Source organism: Cnephaeus nilssonii, assembly GCF_951640355.1.
Source record: "Cnephaeus nilssonii genome assembly, chromosome: 19".
In the NCBI taxonomy this organism is placed as follows: Eukaryota; Metazoa; Chordata; class Mammalia; order Chiroptera; family Vespertilionidae; genus Cnephaeus; species Cnephaeus nilssonii.
Window position 1 is genome coordinate 31082473 of NC_137090.1, and position 22846 is coordinate 31105318.

Sequence of the window (22846 nt, forward strand, 5' to 3'; positions counted from 1 at the left end):
AACAACTGAAGTGTTTAGGGTCATGCTCAGGTCTGTCTAGATTTTGATCTCAAAGAAACAAAAGCATAAGTATATAAAATATATGTAGTGAGGTGTATAGAGCAGCACTGAACTTATGCATCATCTCACATATTCACCCCTCCCTCCCTTTTTGGTGAGAACATTCAACTTCTACTCTCTCAGTAAATTTCAATTACATGTGAAATGGGGGATGGAGAATGCTAACCTTAGGGATATAAAATTTAGCCTGACACGGTAGCTATTATTACTACTAAGTATTATTTATCCCTATTCTATTTACTAGTTTTGAGCAAGTACTGTTTTCTACTATTTTTATTCAGAAAGTATGCAGTAAAGTTTAAATATTTTTAATGAGCTGGTAAGTTACATTATAGAAATTCATATTTAAGTTAGGGACCTCTTCTGATTTTAAAAGGATAATAATAATAATAATAATAATAATAATAATAAACAGAGGAGTTCTAAATGTGCATAATTTAAGAATCCCAATAGAAGGCTTCCTTACCTTGTCATTGAATATCCGGAGACTGTCTAAGGTGTGCAGGTTTTGTTCAAGAAGTGCGGTGCCTGCTGAATACAAGTTGACCTCATCGAGCTGCAGCACGGCCACAGCTACCCAAAAGAGGGCTTTGTGCAGAGGGGAGTCCTGGCCAAGGAGACACGTTCAAGTTAGTAACATGAACCACAAAACAGTCTCGTTCAACACACTTCAGTACAAAACAAAGCATATTATCCCCAGATCACATGGTTCTTTCTTTATTAGTATGTGACTCTGGGCATGTTTTTTATTCTGGGGAAGGTAAATATATGGGTAAGCTCTTCATCTATTCTCTGTATGTAACCAGACACTGAGAACCTTAGCATCTCCTTTGATTTCTTCCCACACTCTGGTTCCAAATCCAGTCAACAAGTTTTGTTTTTTTAAAAAATATATTTTTATTGATTTCAGAGAGGAAGGGAGAGGGAGAGATAGAAACATCAATGATGAGAGAGAATCATTGATTGGCTGCCTCCTGCACACCCCACACTGAGGATTGAGCCCGCAACCCAGGCATGTGCTCTTGACTGGAATCGAACCTGGGACCCTTCAGTCCATAGGCTGACACTCTATCCACTGAGCCAAAACAGCTAGGGCAACAAGTTTTATTGATTCTTCCAAACTAATTTCTTTTGCATCTGCTTATGGCTAATGACACTATTCCATGTCAACCTTCTTCATTCTAAATGTGGATTCTTTTTACCTCCAGTTTCTCCATGCTCCCATCTGCTCTGCACTCTACTACCAAATGACCCTTCTAGGTCCTGCTTTTGTCATATTACCTATTTGCAAAACATATGGGTACATTTCCAAACTCCTTCCTGAAGAACGCTGAATGTTAGTTTAGTTCTATCTTTACAACCTCCCCTGTCACTATTTTCCTGAACAGTTTCTCCCTAACAAATAGAATGGTCTACTTACCATCCCTCCACTGATCCAGCACCTATACAATCCTACTGCTATCACTCCCTTTCTCCACACTAAATCCTACTTATCTCCCTCTTGAATGTTTGTTCAGATTCTACCCTTTCAATGTTCTTGTCACTCTTACCAGTATTAAGGGTCTCTTGATGCTCTGAAATAAGAATATTTATTTTGGGAACCCTTATTTAGCAGTGTGGTATATAGGGCAATACATGCACAGCTTTAGATTAGAATCATGGTTCTTTTTTTTATTAGTATGTGACCCTGGACAAGTTACTTAGCCCTTTTGAGTCTCATTTTTACTTGTGAGATGAAGAAGAGAGAATCATTTTATATAATTTAGGACTAGAATGCTTATGTAAGTCAAGACCAGGAGCATATAAGTATTTTTCTATAATCTCTTTAAAGTCTTGCATATGTTGGTACTCAAGTCACAAAATTCTACAAAACTTTAGAGTTGGAAGATAAACTATGCCATTATCTAGTCTAGTTTACTTTTTTTACCAATGTGCAAACATGATGGCCAGATATGTTAAATGACCTGGTTGAGATCACAAAGCTGAGATGAGCTCAGACCATCCTAAAACAGTGGCCACACCATTTTATTCCTTTTAAATATCATCTTCTTGATAATCAGGTATACTTCACTCAGCTTAACATTTCTCCACAATAATAACCACGAACTAACATACTATGGATTTTACTTACTTTGCTTATCATCTATCCATGCTCTACTCCCACTCACCCTAGAATATAAGTTCCATGAGGGTAGGGAACTTCATTGGCTTTGTTCAGTATTATATCTCTAGCACCTAAAACAGTACTTGGCATATAGCAGATAGTCCATCAATACTTACTGGATAAAATAATTAAGAATATATACATATTTTTACTTTACCACTGATGAGACAAAAAACAAGCATTTGAGAACATAATCTTCATACTTATTCTTCCTCTAATGTAAATATTTCAAATAACTACTTTAACTATAGCTTTTTCTTTATAACTACATTTCCCAACCCACCTATTTTGTGAACTCTTTGAAAGAAAAGATTTACCACCAGTACCCAAAATGAATGCACTCATTTTCTATTACCTTATTAAGAAGTGGTTGTAATTTGGTTAGTGCTATTACTGTAGCTTCTATCAGAACTTGACTGTTGTAAGTATCAGGTCCTTTTAAGCAACTCTCAAGTGCCTTTTAGGGAAACAGAATTCTTTATTTTACTTTCATTGAAATAAAACATTAACTCCTAAACTGAATCTCAGAATCAGTTCAAGAACAATTTTTTTATTTAATAAATGGCAGATTATTTACAATTACAGTGATCTAGGTAATTAGCTCAATGCACACTTGGCTTTTATTTTTTAATATTTCTATATTATATTTTAATATTAAGAAGTCAGGCATTATTATAATTATTACAAATTAAATAATTTTATATAAGACTGCAGTTTTACCATATAAAGTCTTTGAAAACTGGTAAAATATTAAGAGTATCTTCTTAGCAAAAGAGACAATACTTATTTTCTTTTTAAGACATCTTTTTTGCAGAAGGTTTCTTCATTTTATAGAATTACAATGAAGAAAATAAAACCCACTGTTTAAAGATTCAATAAGCAACACACAACACATCTTATTAAATTCAAATTTAATGTCCTTTAGAAAAATGCAAGATTTGCTTTACAACTTGGGAATCACCAATACTGAGGAGGGAAGAGAGGTACCTTGCTGAGAATACGGATAATCTGCTTTATCTGCCCATGAGCCACTCGTTTGCTGATGCAGCCAAAGACAACAAGAGCTCTTGGTTGAAGGGATGGATTATACTGAAATGCAAATCTGCAATTAAACGATCCAAAGAGCTTATGAAAACTTTTGTTTTTATACACAATAAATAAATAATTAAAATACTGATTATGAGTATTAGCTATCTTTTTTTTTTTTAAATATATTTTATTGATTTTTACAGAGAGGAAGAGAGAGGGATAGAAAGTTAGAAACATCGATGAGAGAGAAACATCAGTCAGCTGCCTCTTGCACACCCCCTACTGGGGATGTGCCCGCAAGGTACATGCCCTTGACCGGAATCGAACCTGGGACCCTTGAGTCCGCAGGCCGATGCTCTATCCACCGAGCCAAACCGGTTTCGGCGAGTATTAGCTATCTTTTTGAAAACACGTATTTTTACAACTTATATTTAATTTGAGACATACCTTTGAGCTAGTTCTGTCCACTGGTCCAGCCACTTGCATGTCGGAATATCTCTCATACATGCCTAAAAGAAAGGATACTCTGAAATATATTTATGCACATAACTGTTTTTAGAAACATTTAGTTGATGTTTACTGTAATGTCATCAAATAAATAACATATATGTTACCAATAAACATATTCCATAAAAGTGTTTTTATTTAAGTAGTAAGTGCAAAACAAAATAAACCAACATTTCTTCTATATAGTACGAGTGGGTTAAAAAAGGGACCTAACTCAGTTCCTTATCATTTTGGCTTATATACCTCCATGATCTCCAGCAATGCCTCTGTGACTGTTTCCAAGGATGTCAAAGCAAAAGTCTCCCTCTCGTAGGAGCCAGGAGAGAATGACCTGTCCCGGTAACTGGAGCGGAAGGCGATGACAGCGGCAGACTTGACTTTGCTGATGCCAAACAGCAAGTAAAATTTGGGCAATGAGAACTCTGTCAAACTAAGTCTCAAAACTTGCTTGGTCTCTTCTGTAAAAGGAAAAATAAGTAAGAAAATACTTTAACGATACTAAGTTTTAAATTTCAGATGCCATGTTTCATTTTGAATTTAGAAAATCTGATTATCATGTCAAAATTACATAACCATGCTCCCTAAGCCAACCCTCTAGATACATTATCTTAATTCTCATTGCTTTAGTGCCAGCAATGCAACACTGTCAATTGGTGCTGAGTCTTTAGCTTGTGTGGCAGCTACAAGAGTCTATAGCTTGATATGGCATGGAATTAATTTATTCTTTTTGAATGAGCAGCTTAAATTAAGAGTGTTAAGGCACCATAATAAACAATAAGATGGATAATCTATGTCAATCAGGTGATGTAAAATGGAGACAGGAGCTGGTGAAACACAAATTGCCATCCTGGAACTTACCACTGAAATGAAGCTGTGTACAGGTACACAGAGAGTGAATGATATTAATGACCAATCCATGTGTGGAAGCTCTAAGGGAGAGTGGCCCTGTGGCCACCAAGAAAGTAACCACATGGAAGAGGTAGGGGAGATGAGCTGCTACGTCCAGGGAGTTGTTGAAGGACAGCATCAGCATGTAGCGTGCTAGAATAGCAATATCGTCCCACATAAGATGTTGTTCTAAAGTAGGCGTTGGAGATAAGCATGTCTTATCAATTATTTTGCACATCCTTCCAATAACCTGTAAGGAAGCAGAATTTTAAAAACAGGGGCTAAAAAAAGTTTTATCACTACACACTTTCAGTTTAACTAGTTACAAACAAGAAAACATTCTGATAACAAAAAGAGATACATTATGCCATAGTCCAGAGGGCAAAGGAAAAGTGATTACCTTGCTTGAAACCAATTTCACATTTCCAGAAGCCAGAGCTACAGCAGTATCTGCCATGACCTCAGCTTTTATTGATCCCAAGCCACCTGTTGCACTGGTTTTGATGAAACTGTCCAGTACAACATCAAGGAGATCTGTAATCTAGTGGAAGAGGGGGAAAATATTTTTTTAGCCATGCTATAATCTTAATTTTTAATTTAAAAATACTTCAAAAAATACTTCAAGAAGCAGCCTCAACATGAAAATTCCCTTTTATCAGAGGCCTCCAAAATACTAGGTTTTATATAGAGATCTGTAAGTATACTTTATCATAAAATACCCAGAAAAGGATGAAGATATTCACTTCATTCCTTCAGAAATTAAGAAACTAGAATTCAAAAATTTTAAATCTCTCTATATTATTATTACTTGCAAAGCATCTCTGTTCTCTTCTAAGACAATGTATGATCAATATAAAATGCAGTTGTTTTACAATATAGGAGATGACATCAAGCACTGAGATGTTCTGTAGGGCTACAGAACTGGTTCCAAGGTCACTTACAATTATTTAGAGGAGTCGCAGCATTGTTTAAGGGAATAGCTTCCCTAAGTGATTCCTTTGAAGAAATGACATACATAATTCTTGACAGATAAAAAGTGAAATGTTACATTATATTCTGTATTTTAATACTGGTGATCTATGCTAGAACTATATATAAAAGAAGTTGTCCCATCATCAAGAAACATTCACTGACACCAATGGTATGTAAGCAGAGGCTATCATAAAGCACCATTTACTAGCAGCAACATTTTTATAGTTAAATTGTATAGAATTATGCCATGGAGAAGAGTGTTAAAATAACTCGTTTTTCTTTGGCTCTGAGATATGCATTAGACATTTATAGTTTTGAACCAGACCAAGAAGTTGGTGGGTGTCTGTATGCTTTTTGATAGAGGGGACTGTTTTCCTACAGCTGTCCCTAGAACAGTGCTTTGCATAAATTGGGTACCAAATATCTGCACAAAGGAGGTACCAGATAAAATTTAAGCAAACTCAATACCTGCCCAAGGCTCCCCCAGATTTTTGCTTGAATAGATGGGTACATCTGTTTCTCATTTATGGTCATTGTTATCAGCTTATCAAGAATAGCAGTGACTCTTTGTCGTTTGGCATCATCATTGTGCTTACAAAATCGGACAAGATTTGACAGCCATGGAGTCATGTATTCTAAACAAAGGTGTTTCAATTCAATACCTGTGGGAGAAAATATGCTATTAGCATAGATGGTCAATGAAAAGTAAATAAAAATTATTTTAAATAATAATATTTTAAATTATTTTAAAATACAGGATTGGAGGGGATAGGAGTAAAAGGTACACTTATGTGTACAACTCCTCCAGAAAAACTTAAGAATTATGAAAAGATATAAAAATAGTACAAAAATTCCTTTATATACTTCATGTAAAATCACCCACTTTATTATTGTGGTAAATATATGCAACATAAAATTTACCATTTTTAAGTGTATACAGTTCAGTGTACACTTATGCAGTAAGTGCATTCACATTGTTATACAACCATCATCACCATCCATCTCCAGATTTTTTTCATCTTCCCAAACTGAAATTCTATACTCAAAACATTTTTTATGGCTTCGTATTATTCCATTACATGGAGATCCAACAATTTAATCAGTCTTTTATTGTTTGTACTTTCAAGTAAAATTTATAAAAATTTAAAATTTGAACTCATTTTTAACTCTCAAATCTCATAGAATTTTGACTGGATTGCCTTGAATTTATAATAATCTGGGAAGAATTATTCATTCAGGCCCTAACTGGTTTGGCTCAGTGGATAGAGTGTCGGCCTGCGGAATGAAGGGTCCCAGGTTTGATTCCGGTCAAGGGCATGTGCCTTGGTTGTGGGCACATCCCCAGTGGGGGGTGTGCAGGAGGCAGCTGATCAATGTTTCTCTCTCATCGATGTTTCTAACTCTCTGTCCTTTTCCCTTCCTCTCTGTAAAAAATCAATAAAAATATATTTAAAAAAAAAGAATTATTCATTCAGGAAGACAGTATGCCTGTTCACTCAAATCTCTTCATATTAATATTTCTCAATAAAGCTTTACACTTTTCTTATTTTGTCTTACACATTTTCTTTTTAGGGTTACATCCCTACATTCATTATTATACAAAAAATAGTGGCCTGATTTTGATAAACTGTCAAAGCTCTCAATTGTCCAATGCAGAACAATCAAGAAATGTGTTTAAATGCAGAAAAACAGGTCTTATGTATTATGGAGAAAGGGAAAAAAAGCAAGCTGGGAGAACAGCAACATTTATACTACTGTAGGGTATGAAGATGGACAGATGTGAAGAGTAGATATTAAATCCATGAGACTTATTGAAGCCAAGTCAGGAGTTGACCCTGGACCTGTATTATGTACACTGCACTCTCCAGAAACTGTACATGAACAATAAAATCACAGTTCAAAGTCAAGCTGAAGGAAAGAGAAAATATTTCCCTAAATCAAGGAGACAATGTAGATGCTTTACTAATTTGGAATAATCTAAGAAGAGAAATGCTGAAGCTAATTAAACTGAAGCATGTTGTGAAAAATACTTTGTGAGGTATCAAAACTTTGCCACCTTGATTTATTGCCAGAATTTTAGTGGATCTGTCAGTGTGGTATGCCAGAAAGTACCTTCGGAGTTCCTTCAGTTACAGAGTACCACAGGTGAAAAATTAGAAGAGGTAAAAACATAATCAATTACAAATTTCACTGGTAACTCCTGAAATGAAACGTTTTCTTTGAATTTTCTTAGAATCATTGTTAACACATTAAAGGAAATTGTCATTACTTACTAGATTTGCTAAATCCAGAAATACACTCTTCCAAAAATTCTAAGGTGAGGTGTGGCTCATTGGCGGCCAGCGTCTTACTAATGGAGACAATAAAGAGGGTGTTGTTGGCAGGGATACATAAACCTGACGTCTCTAGTAACTGACCCTCGATTTTTAAATTAAAGGTACAGGTTAAGGCACACAGAAGATTATAGGCAGCTGACCTAGGAGAAAACACAAAAGAAGTTGTTTTAAAACTTATTTTTTCTTATAATTCCAAAATTTTTTCGTAACATACAACTTGTGATTTTATTACAAAGCATAATCAACAATTTTTAAATTTTATGATCAATTAGAGTTGTTATGATTCTATAGTAAAACCAAAATACCCCTTGATCACTCAGGGATTTTTTTGAAAGGAAGAGTCTTTTATATTTATTTTTATTTTAAAATTTTAAATCTTTATTGTTGAAAGTATTACATAGGTCCTCCTTTCCCCCCATTAACCTCTTCCAGCCCGCTCCCATCCCCTCCACCCTAAGGCCCTCACCATCCCATTGTCTGCGTCCATATGCGTACAAATTCTTGTATCTCTTCCCACCCACCTTCCCCTGCCTCCCCAAAGGGAAACTCTTGACATAACCAGAAGAGCACTCTGAGGCTCCTACGGCAGGTGAGGATAAGGCCTTCCTAAAAGACATCTCACTGTGGCGTAAAATATGAATGGTTTATGATTAACAGAAAGAAAGAGTAAGGCGTATTGCATATTCAGTGAAGCTGGAACTCAAATTGTGGTTCCTCCTCCTGCTAGATCCAATTATAATGCGGGTCATAAGAAGGCAAATGAAATGGCCCCTCATCATATTAAAATGCTAAAATCTTTAATTGGCACCTAATGAATCTCTTCCTGGGTGTCCTACAAGTTATACAATTTTTTTTTAACATAATAAAGTCCCCCTCTATTCTTCCATGAACTCCTTCCACATAACAACTAAAAACAAAACAAAAAGCTTAATCCTCTCTAATAAAATGGTAATATGCAAATTAACCATCACTCCGCTACATAAGCCACGCCCACCAGCCAAGCCACGCCCACCAACCAATCAGGGCGAGTATGCAAATTAACCCCAATCCAAGATGGCTACAGCCACAGAGAGCAAGGTTTCCCAGGTAACAGAGGAAGCCAAGCTTTCCATAGCCGTTGCAGGCCTAAGCCTCCACTCAAGCTACAAAGTTTCAATTATAGAAGGTAAACGAATTCAAACAAATGGCGGCAGAATGGAGCTTGAGAGAGCAGGCCAGGGTTGCCGGCGGCAACAAGGGAAGCAAAGCTTTCCCCACACCCTGGCCGGGCCCACCCGCTTAAGGCTACAAAGTTTCAATTGTAGAAGGTGAATTAACTGCCACAGAAATGGCTGCCAGTGGAGCATGCAGGAGGCTTGGCTCTGCTCCAGGCTACAAAGTTTCAATTGTAGAAGGAAAATAAATTCCAGATACCAGGGCCTCTGCTTGCGTTGCCAGGGGGCATGGCCGGCTTGCAAACCACCACAGGCCCCTCGCTCAGGCCACCCCACGCCCCAAGGGAACCCCACCCTGATCCAGGACACCCTTCAGGGCAAACCAGCTGGCCCCCATCCCTGTACCAGGCCTCTATCCTATCTAATAAAAGAGTAATATGCAGATTGATCATCACTGCAACACACAATATAGCTGCCCCCATGTGGTCAAAGATCCTACCCCCATGTGGACACAAGATGGCCACTACAAGATGGCCAGCAGGAGAGGGCAGTTGGGAAGCACCTGGCCTGCAAGGGAGGGCAGTTGTGAGGGACCAGGCCTGCAAGGGAGGGCAGTTGAGAGGGACCAGGCTTGCAAGGGAGGGCAGTTGGAGGTGATCAACTCTGAGGGAGAGGGCAGTTAGGGGTGACCAGGCTGGCAGAGGAGGGAAGTTGGGGGCAAACAGGCTGGCAGGGGAGCAGTTAAGCATCAACCAGGCTGGCAGCGGAGTGGTTAGGGGGTGATCAGGCTGGTAGGCAGAAGCAGTTAAGGGCAATCAGGAAGGCAGGCAGGCAAGCAGTTGGGAGGCAGCAGTCCTGGATTGTGAGAGGGATGTCCGACTGCCCGTTTAGGCCCAATCCCACCAGGATCGGGCCTAAACGGGCAGTCGGACATCCCTCCAGGAGTCCCAGATTGGAGAGGGTACAGGCTGGGCTGAGGGACAACTCCCCGCCGTGCACGAATTTCGTGCACCGGGCTTCTAGTATATATATATATATATAAAATCTCCAGATTTCATTAGAACAAAAAATTCCTGTATAAATGTCTGAAAATAGATTTAAACAATTAGGAGACAGCTCAAAAAACTCAGATTCATTTTCAAATTTTAATTTTTCTCTCCTATAGAGCAAAAGAAATGGTTTGATTGCTCAGTAATTTTCAGGTTTTCCTTACCTCTGAACTTTCATCATACTAATATATTTATGCAATAGACACATAGGGAGGAAAAGCTGCTAAAGTTTAAGTCTGCCAGAAGGCACTTTCTCTGGCATGACATGCTTCGGCAAAAAGCAGAAGCTGTCACCGTGCTGTATTTCACAGGAGAAGAATACAGGTTTACCAAGCAAATGATTATTAGAAGATTGTTAAGTAGCACTCTTGGGTGAGGAACTTTGAATTAGATATTAAAGGCATACACATAGCTCCATTTTCCCAAAATGAGAATATTAAGATTATTGTTTCTAAGTTTATTTATCTCTTACTAACTCCTAGGAATTCTGAGCTATACCATTTTGATATTGACTACTCTGCATATTTCTTTTTCTTTTTTTAGCATATTTTTATTGATTTCAGAGAGGAAGGGAGGAGAAAGAGCTAGAAACATCAATGATGAGAGAGAATCATTGATTGGCTGCCTCCTGCACGACCCCTACTGGGGTTGAGCCCACAACCCGGGCATGTGTTCCTGAGCGGAATCGAACCGGGGACCCTTCAGTCCACAGGCCGACGCTCTATCCACTGAGCCAAACCGGCTAGGGCTACTCTCTGCATATTTCAACAGCAATAAAGAACTGAGGTCCTGGCCCTGGCCAGGTAGCTCAGCTGATTAGAGCGTCATCCGGATACACCAAGGTTGCCAGTTTGATCCCTGGTCAGGGCATATACAAGAAACAACCAATGAATGCATAAATAAGTGGAACAAAGTGATATTTCTCTCTCTTTCCCTTCCTCTCTCTTTCTAAAATAAAAGAAACTGGGGTCCCTCAACTTGGGCGTAGGTGTCAGACTTCTCTGAGATAATAAGAGCAAAGAATATACAAAATCTTGTGTATTAATTTCTGAGAGTTCATGGACCCCCATGAGACCCACCCACATAAAGAAATCTTGATATTTTTCCATTTTAAATAGGTAGATCTGGAGTCCTAAAAGGTCCACTTATAAAACCTGGGCTATGTTATATCCTAGGGAAGATTTTCTGAAGCTAAGAATTTATATATATAAAAACCTTGACAGTCTCAAGATACTTGGGAGAAAAAATTATCCTAACATGAAATGGAGATTGGAAAAGAGGAAGGAGTACAAAGAGACACACACAGGGTTGGAGGGGTAAGAGGGTGGGGAAGTTGGGAGGAAATAATATTTACTAAGCACAAAGTATTTGCTAGGGGCTATATTATACTATTAAACATTTATAAGTATACTAGAGGCCCAGTGCACGAAATCGTGCACTCGGGGGTGGGGGGGGTGGGTCCCCTCAGCCCGGCCTGCGCCTTCTTGCAATCTGGGAGCCCTCAGGGGATGTCCGAATGTCAGCTTAGTGGGCCTAAGCCGGCAGCTGGACATCCTTAGTGCTGCCATAGCGGCGGGAGAGGCTCCCGCTACCGCAGCTGCACTTTCCCGCCATGAGCCCGGCTTCTGGCTGAGCAGCATTCCCCCTGTGGGAACGCACTGACCACCAGGGGGCAGCTCTTGCATTGAGCTTCTGCCCCCCGGTGGTCAGTGAGCATCATAGCAACCGGTTGTTCTACCATTTGGTCAATTTGCATATTAGCCTTTTATTATATAGGATAAGGACGACATTGTTACTTTATTTTAAAAATGAGGAAACTTGAGCTCAGGTTCAGTCCTTTGCCTAAAGTCATACCTAATAGATCTATATTTAAACCAAATCTACTGAGCCCTAGCTAATTTGGCTCAGTGGATAGAGCATTGGCCTATGGACTGAAGGGTCCTGGGTTCGACTCCCGTCAAGGGCACATGCCCACGTTGTGGGTTCGATCCCCAGTGTGGGCTGTGCAGGAGGCAGCCGATTCTCTCTCATCATTGATGTTTCTATCTCTCTCTCCCTCTCCTTTCCTTTCTGAAATCAATAAAAATATATTAAAAAAATAAATAAACCAAATCTACTGACTCCATAGACCATGCTCTTTTCTGATTTGTGTCCAGATTATTAAGCCTAAACAGAACCAATTATCTCTGCTCAGATGACATTTATATTTATTTTAAGATTTCTTTCAAGAATTTTGTTAAATGTCACATAGATGGAAAATATGCAACAATGTTATTATTTGAGTTATTGAACATTAAGCCTTCCTTTGCAAACAATGATAATCAAATTTAACTGTGAGGGACCTTAATAGTGATATATGTTGAACATGGGAAAACTTAATTAGAATACTCAGAGGAGGGAAACTTAATTTAGGAGTAGACTTAATAAAAAACAAATTTCGGGGAAAACCCCCAAAAACTGCTACGTTGTCTGTTGCGGATGAAAGTTTCCTGGACAAAGAACATATATTGGTTTAGTGTGAATCACCCCATTCGGAATTCCACAGTTCATGTGAATACGCCACAGCTTGATGAGGTCATGCTGGTTAACCAACATAGCATACCTCCCAGTTTACAGTATTAGGGTAGAGGCTGCTTTAACAGCTTACTAAGTGGTTCATTTTAAAAGCAATAAACCCTGAATAAAGTTGAAGTGAATTTTTAAAATAACTTACCGTAAACTAGGATCTGAACTGCCTAAGTTAAGTAATGCGATATTGAGCAGCGTCCCCGGGACATCTTTTGGCCGAATCTTGGTGTGCTGGGGGATAGAATCCGGCTGCGACAGCTCCCAGCGCGTCCGGATGTGAATGATGGACTGGACAATGGCATCACACTCCTGGTGCATGAAGGTGAGTGGTGTGCCCTGGTTTGCAATGGTTAAGGTGAACTGGTTCTCATCCACTAGGCAGATTTCTTCAATTTCCGAAGCATAATAGATATCATTGAGAAAGACGGACTGCCCCAGGACTTTTGTTCGCTCTGCTGAGGTTACTTGAACAGCAGTAGAACCAACCTGGAAAGTGATGGTGGGGGGGTGGAGTGAAGAAGAATTAAATTCCATTATGCTGAATTGTAAGAGGCCCCAAACCAACCAACCAACCAAAATATTATGTTTGCCATATAAGAAAAGAGTTACCACCATTACATATTCAAATAATTATTGTAATAAATGCTCTCAAAGAGACTAAAAACACCAGAAAAAATTAATTTGTTTTTAAAAAGAGGTCAAGAATACTATAGACAATTACTGATTTTATCCTGAAAGTTCATGTTCCTTATTCTGCAAAAAGCATGCCATATTCAGAATTCTCACTAGATAATTTCCACACATTTGTGCCATCTGACTGATACAGAGCAAATTGCCTTCTCTACAACACTCGCCTGCCTCCAACCCAACCTAGAACAGAACTAAGTGTACACGTCTTGTATCATCCACAGGACTCCATGAAGACAGAAAGCTTAGTTCTCTCTCTGGACTTACTTTACATTTGTTACAGTACCACAGGGACACGTAGGAAGGCCAGCATACAGTCTGGTTAGTCAAGAAAGGCAGCGAAGCTAACATAGAATGACACTTACTTTGATAGAAACCTTGGTGTCTTTGTGAGCCAGCCTGAGAGCATTGTGGAACACCTTCAGGTCCTCTTCTAACGCCAAGGTGGCAGCGGGTAGCTTCTGCTGTTCGTGCTCTATGTGCTCAGCCAGTTTCCCAGGACAGTCTATGAAAATGAGCCTTTTGCTGCCTTTGAGGCCTGTCAGTAGCCGCTCGTGATACTTGGTGTACTCCCTGACCCAGGAGTTACAGTTATAGATATAAACTGCAGAGACATTGTCATAAGCAAAGCCAGGAAAAACAACAAACCACTTAGAGAGAAAGTCCGTTTTAAAGCGATTGCTCGGCCCAGTATGGGTAAGGTCCACTACAATTTCATATGGCTTTGCATAATATGGCTTTAAAGTCAGCAAGACGTGGTATATTAGCAAATCACCGTTGATTTGACCAGTTTTGAACCTAAGGAAGATGACAAAAAAAAAAAAAAAAAGACACAGATTGTTAACAGAGTTCTGAATAGATACATAGATGCTACTATTTTATTACTTTATTTTCTGATTAGCTTTCTAGAGAAAACTAACAATAATACAAAAATTATACAAAGTCTAGATCCTTTTATTAATCCTAACCCAAGGATATGTTTGGATGTGTGTGTGTTTTTTTAAAAATATATTTTATTGATTTTTTACAGAGAGGAAGGGAGAGAGATAGAGAGTTAGAAACACTGATGAGAGAGAAACATCAATCAGCTGCCTCCTGCAGATCCCCTACTGGAGATGTACCTGCAACCAAAGTACATGCCCTTGACCAGAATCGAACCTGGGACCCTTCAGTCCGCAGGCCGACGCTCTATCCACTGAGCCAAACCAGTTATGGCTGGATATGTTTTTATTGACTATCAAAAAACAGGAAGAGAGGAAGGGAGTGGGAGGGAGGGAGGAAGGAAGGGTGAGAGGGAGAGAGAGAGGAAGAGAGAGAGAGAGAACATTGATGTGAGAGAGAAATAGCGACTGGTTGCTCCTGTATATGCCTCAACCAGGGATCAAAGCCACAACCTAGGTGCACGGGATGATGCTCCAACCATCTGAGCCACCTGGCCAGGGCTGGATCCTTTTTCTAAATCAGTTTTCTTTAGACATTGAGAAATAATGCTGAGGTAAAACAGAAGGGACAAATCTCCAATTCGAAAACTTGGAGCAATGTCAGTAACAACAAACTTGTCCATCACAGTCAATCAAGGAAGAGGGCAGTGGACATTGGTTAGTTGCCTCCAGGCCCACCAAACTTCCCAGGTGAACAGTCTGGGTGGGAATGACCCACTTGGAGCCCTGGAGTGAACTGAATAGCTTTGTGAACTCATTTATCCTATCTTGGCCAGAGAGAATGGTCCAGTCGTGATATGACTCAAATTAGGACAACCAGAGCCAAAGAGGCCCAATTCAGACACTGCAGTTTAAACTGTTGGAAATTTAGACTTATAAACAAGGGGACACAGAGCCCTGGGAGTTGTTAGCTCATATCTTGAGATCTGAAGAAAAGCATGCCTAAAACTGAAGATACGGGGCAGAGAAATAAAGAAACTGGGGCCCTGGCCTTTCATTTGAGTCCTAGATAAAGCCTCTCCTAGGATCAAATTTATCCCTGGACTATTCAGTTGTATGAGCCAATAAGTTCCATTTTTTTTTTTTTAAATTAAGCCAACCATATTAGGTCATATGTTGCTTATACTAAAAATAATGCTAAACAATGTGAACAGCCAAGTTCAGGACTAACAGAAAGCCCTGAAGAACACAGTACTAGAATTTCAATCAAAACAACCTATATGAACTTTGGCTCAATGTTCCATACTTGATGACTCTGGTAGTACTACTACAATCTAGGCTAAGATGAATATCCTCACCTTAGAGCTTTTAATCTTGTTGGAAGTAAGTAAGATAAAAATGGGACAAGTTATATGATTTTGAAATAAAAGAGGCCAGCTAGTGTATCTCAGTGGTTGAGCATCAATCTGTGAACCAGGAGGTCACAGTTCGATTCCTGGTCAGGGCACATGCCAGGGTTTTGGGCTCGATCCCCAGTAGGGGCCCTGCAGGAGGCAGCTAATCAATGATTCTCTCTCATCACTGATGTTTCCAACTCTCTCTCCCTTCCTCTCTGAAATCAATAAAAATATATTTCAAAAAATTAAAAACATCAAGATCAAAGAAAAGATATAAGGTACTATATAATCACTTATCAAAGGAACTGCACAGAAAAATAGTGCTATTAAGTTCAGAAGAGGGAGAGGTCAATAGAAACTGGGTAGTCAGTGAAAGCTACTTAGAAGGCACACCAGGTGACGTGGATGGGAGGAACTTCAAAGTCAATAAGAGGAGGGACTGGCAGACCTCATGGAGAGAGGTAAAGAGGAAAAGAGACAGGTAAATAGGAATGTTGAGGCCAACAGTCAGCTAGTTTAGCTAGAATGGAGGATTCACACAGAGAAGTTCTAAGAGATAAAGTTGGAAAAATACATAACAGCTAAATTGTGAAGGGACCAAAATTGTTCACCTAAGGGGCTCAGGTTTTCTCCTAAGAGCTCAGTATTCCTCAGAGTGTCACACCAGCATGAGAATCAGCTGTGGTGCCTGATAAAAAATGTAGGTTCCTGGTCCCAGCCCAGACCTACTAGTACATATAAATCTATGAAGTGGGGCCTGGCAGTTTTCACTGTTTTTAAAAAACCCCTCTCATCTGATGTTTATTTATATGAACATTTCTGAACAATTGCTGTAGGTGTTAAGGAGTTATTCAACTCTATTTTTTGAAAGAAAGGGGTGATATGATCAAAGGAAGTAATATATAAGATATATAAAGGAGTCAGGGCTAGTAAAAAAGATATTGTAGTACTCTAGATATCCTACCTAATAATAGACAAATATGCAAATTGACCGCACCTTCGCTATGCCCACCAGCCAAGCCACGCCCACCAACCAATCAGGACAAGTACGCAAATTACCCCAACCAAGATGGTGGTTAATTTGCATATCAAGACAGCGTAGAAAGAAGCCAAGAGCTGCAGAAGGGAGCAAAGCTGCGGAGAAGCAAGCAAGCTGGGGGGGAGGAGAAGGGAGGAGAGCAGGCAGGCTGGCGGAGAAGGGAGAAAAGTAGGCTGGCTGGCGGAGAAGGCGGGGCGGGGGAGAAGGGAGGAGAGCAGGCAGGGCGGGGTAGAGTGCAGCAGGAAACCCTATTGCAGGATTCTTCCTGCAACGGGAATGCTAGTGGCCTAATAAGGATATAAAATACAGTCATGCGCCACTTAACGATATAGGGAAACGTTCGATTTTGTCGTTGTGCAAACATCAGAGTGCACTTACACAAACCTAGACGGTATGGCCTAATACTGTAATTGTATGAGCTATATTTTTATATGACTGGCAGTGCTGTAGGTCTGTTTACACCAGCATCACCACAAACACGTGAGTAATGTGTTGTGCTATGATGTTACCATGGCTACTAGTGGCAATAGAAATTTATCAGCTCCATTATGTATTTTTATGGGATCACCATTGTATATGTGACCTGTCATTATGTGGCTCAAGACTGTACTATGGTGATCATAAAAAAGAAACTTATCTAAGAATATAAAGAAAGAATCAACATTCTCTTAGGTCAGATCAGGGCTATAAGAAAGGACTTGAATTAAAAGGACTTGCTATATAACAAGCCTCTGAGATTACAAAGAACGTTGCTATCATGAACAAAAACAAAGAGATCATGAGGGGGCAGCCACTTATGGGAGAAAAATGAGGTGATGAAAGGACATTTGAGGGGGAAGGAGAGAAAGAGAAGGGGGAGTGGAGAGAGACAGAGACAGACAGAGAGACTATGTTTGTGTGTGTGTCTACACACTAAACCACACAAAAACATGTTCTGACCTATATAATCTAAATTTACTACGTACTTTCTCAAATCGTTGCAGTTCCATAATTTGAGATGTGGGTTATGTATATCACTGTTTCTATTATTTGACCAATGCCTCAGGTCTCCAAACTCATTTATCAAATCAATCTGTGCATACAAATAAAATTTTTAGAGATGATTTTAATGCTGAAGGGAAAATGCCATTTCATCTTCTTTGGAATGATACTAATATGTCATCCAAAAGCATGTAAAGCAGGCATAAAAGACATTAAGAGGAAAACCCTCCCTGCCCTGGAGGCGGGATTTGTTCCACAAAGCCTCCTGTCATGCCAGTGGCCAACTAGACAAGTTAGAGATTCTGGTGTTTTTTTCCCCTGTGACATGTGCTTTAGTTGCAGAGAAAAGGAAATGTGTCATCATCTGTGGTTTGGTTCGAAAAGTGGAAAGCTAGCTGTACATGCCCTTTTTTGCTTCAGATTTACTTTAACATTCATATTTCTCCAAGTCTGTTCTGCTTTATATTACGTGCAAGCTGTGCTTAAAGACAAGAAAAGAAGTGGCTTATTAAAATAAGGTTATAATCAGATTTTGGCCAACCATTTTGCAAGGTAGGTAATAAATATGGCTTTTCTTATGCCTTTTACTTATAACTTTGTACAGATTTGTGTTTGAGGAAGTGCTTCAAATAGTACCTAAGACTCTTACTAACAAAGTAGAATCGTAAGTGATGGAAAATATATGCTGTTTTTTTCTGTCCTATTAGGTAAAACTTAAGTTAGAAATGAGAAAGATTTACTACCACTATAGAGTTTTAAATTAGAACTAGGAAGGATCTGAGTTTAAACTCTACAGTCAATTGGAAAGTTTGGTTATGAAAAAAAAGCTTAACAAAAGAAAATTTCTTATTATTAATGCTTAGGCATTATACATGTTATTGAAAATGACCAGAGATTAAAACACACACACACACACACACACACACACACACACACACACACTTTTGATTTAAATTAGGGCTATAGAGATAGTCCTCTATTCTTGGGAACCTGTAAGGATAAGAGAAAGTCTCATTTTGTTAACAGTTTGTTTATTTGGGGATGACAGCACATCTGGCTGAAGACAATCAACAGCAGGCCCATTATCCATCCCGTGGTAAGCACTGTTAAATGTGTGCGAACGCTAGGATGCGTACTACATTGTTAACAAACTAATGAGACAATAACAACCCACTTTATATTATTTTACCATCTATGCAGATGGCCAGTCTAGTATAAAAGGATAGAAATTGCTTGCTAACCCAATTTAAAGTATTTCTCTGTGAAAGAATCATAAAGATTTATACCATTCAACTTAAAAATGAAGCTGAACATTATTATGTAGAAGTCAATGCAACATATCTTTCACTGTTTATTAAAGGTCATAATCCAAAAAGTAATCTTAATTCTAGAGCACATAAAAAGTTTTTTCCTCCCTATTATTAATAGGTGATATTATTTCAGAGGCTAATTTCCAGTTAGCGTCATTTATTATAAGCTACTTCTTATAAACTACTTCTTATAAAACTGTGAAACTGACTAGCAGTAGCACCTATGTTGCTTAGGAGTTGGGTCAGAAATGAAGAATTTCAGGTCCCTCCTAGATCTATGGAATCAAAGCTGCATTAAAAAAAGGAGAATAATCTAGTTTTTTGCTAGTTCCCTTAAATGAATGCTAACAATAAAACAGTGTCATAAAAGTAAGCTCCAACAAATTGGAATATTATTATAAAAGAGATAGTTCAATAATGGTGGTAAGTCTTTCTGGTTTACCAGTCCCTGAACAGATATACCAGTTCTATTTAAATCATCAATTCTATGGTGGATAATGAGAATTAGAACAGTCTTGTCCCCTCTTTGTACTGGCTCCCAGGGAGCTCAGAGCCAAAACTTAAATGCAACCTTTTTACTTATATGCTGAGATGCTTACCATCTGCCTTGACTTCTCACTTCAGTCTAAAATCATATGATCCTGAGGCTCTATTTCTTTTTATTTTGTTGTATATGTTATTTTTTTTAAATTATGTCAAAATGTTCACAGAAAAAATGCTAGGCATAAATAATATTAAAAAGTCAATAACTTTAATGGAGGGATGAGGACACATATGTAATACCTTAATCAATAAAGAAATTTTTTTAAAAAGTCAATAACTTTTGTTAAACTTTTGAGATTATTCAGAAGAGTTCTGCCTCTTTTTCTTATAATGCCAGATTTTTAGGCTGAGAAAACTGACATGCCTTTGGCCTTTGCTTTCAGAAAGCCACAGTCAGTCAGGGGATCTAGAGGTGAAAAGAGAGAACCACCACCATAAAATTGCTTTCACAAATCCTGGGGATATATTTCTAAGTACCAGCTTTATTCTAAGCTTCAAGATAAATACCCAAGAAGGAAAAAAAAAAAAATACCCACCCTCAACTCCTATTTGAAGTCCATTTTCTTTTGGTTGCTACCACATTTCCCCTTTCCTGACCAGGAAAAAAAAGCTCCTTGCATTTTATTTTCATGCATGAAGCAAAATGCCTAAGGCCACATTTCTCCTTTACTATAAAGACTGATGACACATTTGTTAGAAGGTGGGGAGTTTCTGCAAAAAAGGATCCTTAAATGGGAGAGGAATCAAAAAAAAAAAAAAAAAAAGCAGAAGTATATGACTCAAAACTGAAGTCTAGCATGCTTTAAGAGGGAGAAAATATAAAACCATGGTATTCAATTAAAAGAAGAACAGAAATAAAAATTGTTTCTTTATATACAGCCTAATAGAAAAAAATACTGGTTGAGAAGGAATTGCAAATGTTAGGCATGAGTTTGCAGCTTACTTGTAACATATCACCTGTCTATCTTTTAATGCAATTACCAAAATCAGAAACAATAACTCTTTTACAAATTCTCAAATTATATTTCTATCCCCAACAGGTTACCCGCATTATCACGGACATGAAACACACAGGTCATTATCTGTATCTTGCCTTTCTGATGACAACAGTTTTTTCTTTGTCTCCTGGAACAAGAACAAACTATACCCATCTGGGGGCTAACAACACTACTGAACGGGATCCAGATATTCAAAATAAGATAGGCAGAAATCAAAATGAAAACAGTAACACAAACTCTACAACTCCTAAAGTAGATAAAAGGAACAATTCTACAAACATGCCTGAAATGGCAGCATCGCCTCACATCACATCTTTCACCCCTAAATCTGAACTGGAGCTTTATACACCTTCGGTTGCTAGGAACAGTGCTCCGACATTACAGAGCATCGAAAACACAAGCAAAAGTCAGAGTGAAATTTTCAAAAAAGAAGTCTGTGAGGAAAACAACAACAAAATGGCTATGCTGGTTTGCTTAATTATAATTGCAGTGCTTTTTCTTATCTGCACCCTTCTATTTCTATCCACGGTAATTCTGGCAAACAAAGTCTCATCTCTCAGACGATCAAAACAAGCAGGCAAGCGCCAGCCTCGAAGCAATGGCGATTTTCTGGCAAGCAGCGGTCTATGGCCTGCTGAATCAGACACTTGGAACAGAGCAAAACAGCTCACAGGGCCCAACCTAATGATGCAATCTGCTGGAGTGCTCACAGCTACAAGGGAAAAAAAAGATGAAGAAGGAACTGGAAAACTCACTAACTAACAGATGCTTTAGTGAAGAAAAATGCAAAGTAGCAATGGGAAATGTTAGGAAGTAAAAATGAAATCAGTTTGATATTTAATGTCAACATGTTGGTCTGATGGTCTAAAATTTTACACTACAGGCCTTGCAATTTAGAATTAAGCAGGTGAGAAGGGGAGAAGTGTGCCTGCTTACTTAATTACTTAAACTGTGTTCTTCTGTCCTGACACTGAATATTTTAAAAAGCAAATAATAAAACAACCAAAAATGTAAGGAAGATTTTAAAGACAAATTGAAGAAACTAATAGAAGTAGAAGTTGACAATTAAATATTTCTTGTTCAGCAAAAGTAGTTAGATGATCTTTGAATATAAGTAAACTTTGAATAGTTTTACTGTGTCCTTAGAGGCAAATATATGCTTCAACATCTAATAGAATTCAAATTCCTAACTGTATAGTTTAATGGTACCTTCTTTGCTAAATGTGACAAAATCCATACCAGCTCTTAAATCAACACAGCTAATTTTATGCTAGATGTTTTCATCTTTATATATGACACACATAAGAAAATGTTTTTCTACTATAAATATTTAATTAAAACTTTTAATTTTGTATAATAAATTAAGACTTTGTTAGAATAAAACTGACTATGTATATTTGCATTCACTTTACTATCTGAGAGAACACATGTAAAGCACAATTGAAACAGATGAGATTATGACCACAATAGAAGACTCCCTATAAATGTAAAGCATATCTTACTGCTTAAGTGTAACATATCTCTATCTACACTAATCTACACTAATAAAAGAGAAACATGCAAATTGACCATACCACCACAACGCCCATCAGCCAATCAGAAGTGTGTATGCAAATTAACCCAACAAGATGGTGGGTTAATTTGCATATGTAGGTGCAGGGCGGCCGGGCGGGGCAGGATGCCTGCTATGAGGAGGAGGGCGGGGGGCGGAGGGAGCTACAGCCGGGAGTGAGGATTTGCAGGCTCCCAGGAGGCCAGGAGCGAAGCCAGGAGAAGGAAGGCCTATTCTTACATGAATCTTTGTGCAACGGGCCTCTAGTTCTATAAATATTGCTCTTTGGATTATTTGTAGCAAATATCCAAAAGTTGATTTATTTTTTCAACTTCAAGGATGCCAAGTGGCCTAATAAAGGGCCAATTTCATTTTTTTTTTTTACTATCAATGGGATATAAGAAAAGAAAAGGTGTGTGTGTGTGTTAATTTGGATAATAGGCTTCTTTAGGTAAATATTTTGCCTTTAAAAAATATGTTTTTATTGATTTTTTTTTTTAGAGAGGAAGGGAAGGGAGAGAGAGAGAAACATCAATGTGAGAAACACCGATCAGTTTTCTCCTGTACACACCCTGACCAGGGACCAAACCCAAAATGGGCATCTGCCCTGACTGGGGATCAAACTGGCAACCTTTTGTTGCACAGGACAATGCTCAACCAATTGAACCACACTGGCCAGGGCATGTTTAACATTTTAAGAAACTGCATTCAAGTAAAATAATAACTTACAT

At 38.5% G+C, this 22846-nt stretch overlaps 2 protein-coding genes across 11 annotated transcripts in view; one reads left to right on the top strand and one right to left on the bottom strand.

Moving 5' to 3' along the window:
- Positions 1 to 22846, bottom strand: part of NF1 (neurofibromin 1) — a 232559-nt gene that overhangs the window by 28800 nt on the left and 180913 nt on the right. For all 10 annotated transcript variants that reach the window (XM_079799233.1, XM_079799237.1, XM_079799232.1 and 7 more), the window contains 11 exons: positions 13780 to 14212; positions 12873 to 13213; positions 7894 to 8096; positions 6089 to 6282; positions 5049 to 5189; positions 4619 to 4898; positions 4004 to 4218; positions 3701 to 3762; positions 3212 to 3326; positions 2580 to 2681; positions 527 to 667 (listed from right to left, as the gene is read on the bottom strand). In XM_079799233.1, coding sequence (XP_079655359.1) covers positions 527 to 667; positions 2580 to 2681; positions 3212 to 3326; positions 3701 to 3762; positions 4004 to 4218; positions 4619 to 4898; positions 5049 to 5189; positions 6089 to 6282; positions 7894 to 8096; positions 12873 to 13213; positions 13780 to 14212 — 2227 coding nt within the window. The remainder of the gene's footprint in view (positions 1 to 526; positions 668 to 2579; positions 2682 to 3211; positions 3327 to 3700; positions 3763 to 4003; positions 4219 to 4618; positions 4899 to 5048; positions 5190 to 6088; positions 6283 to 7893; positions 8097 to 12872; positions 13214 to 13779; positions 14213 to 22846) is intronic.
- On the top strand, positions 14253 to 21959 carry EVI2A (ecotropic viral integration site 2A). Its single transcript, XM_079798745.1, has 2 exons — positions 14253 to 18264; positions 20606 to 21959. The coding sequence occupies exon 2, from the start codon at positions 20627 to 20629 to the stop codon at positions 21323 to 21325; it is 699 nt and encodes a 232-aa protein (XP_079654871.1). The 5' UTR covers positions 14253 to 18264; positions 20606 to 20626; the 3' UTR covers positions 21326 to 21959.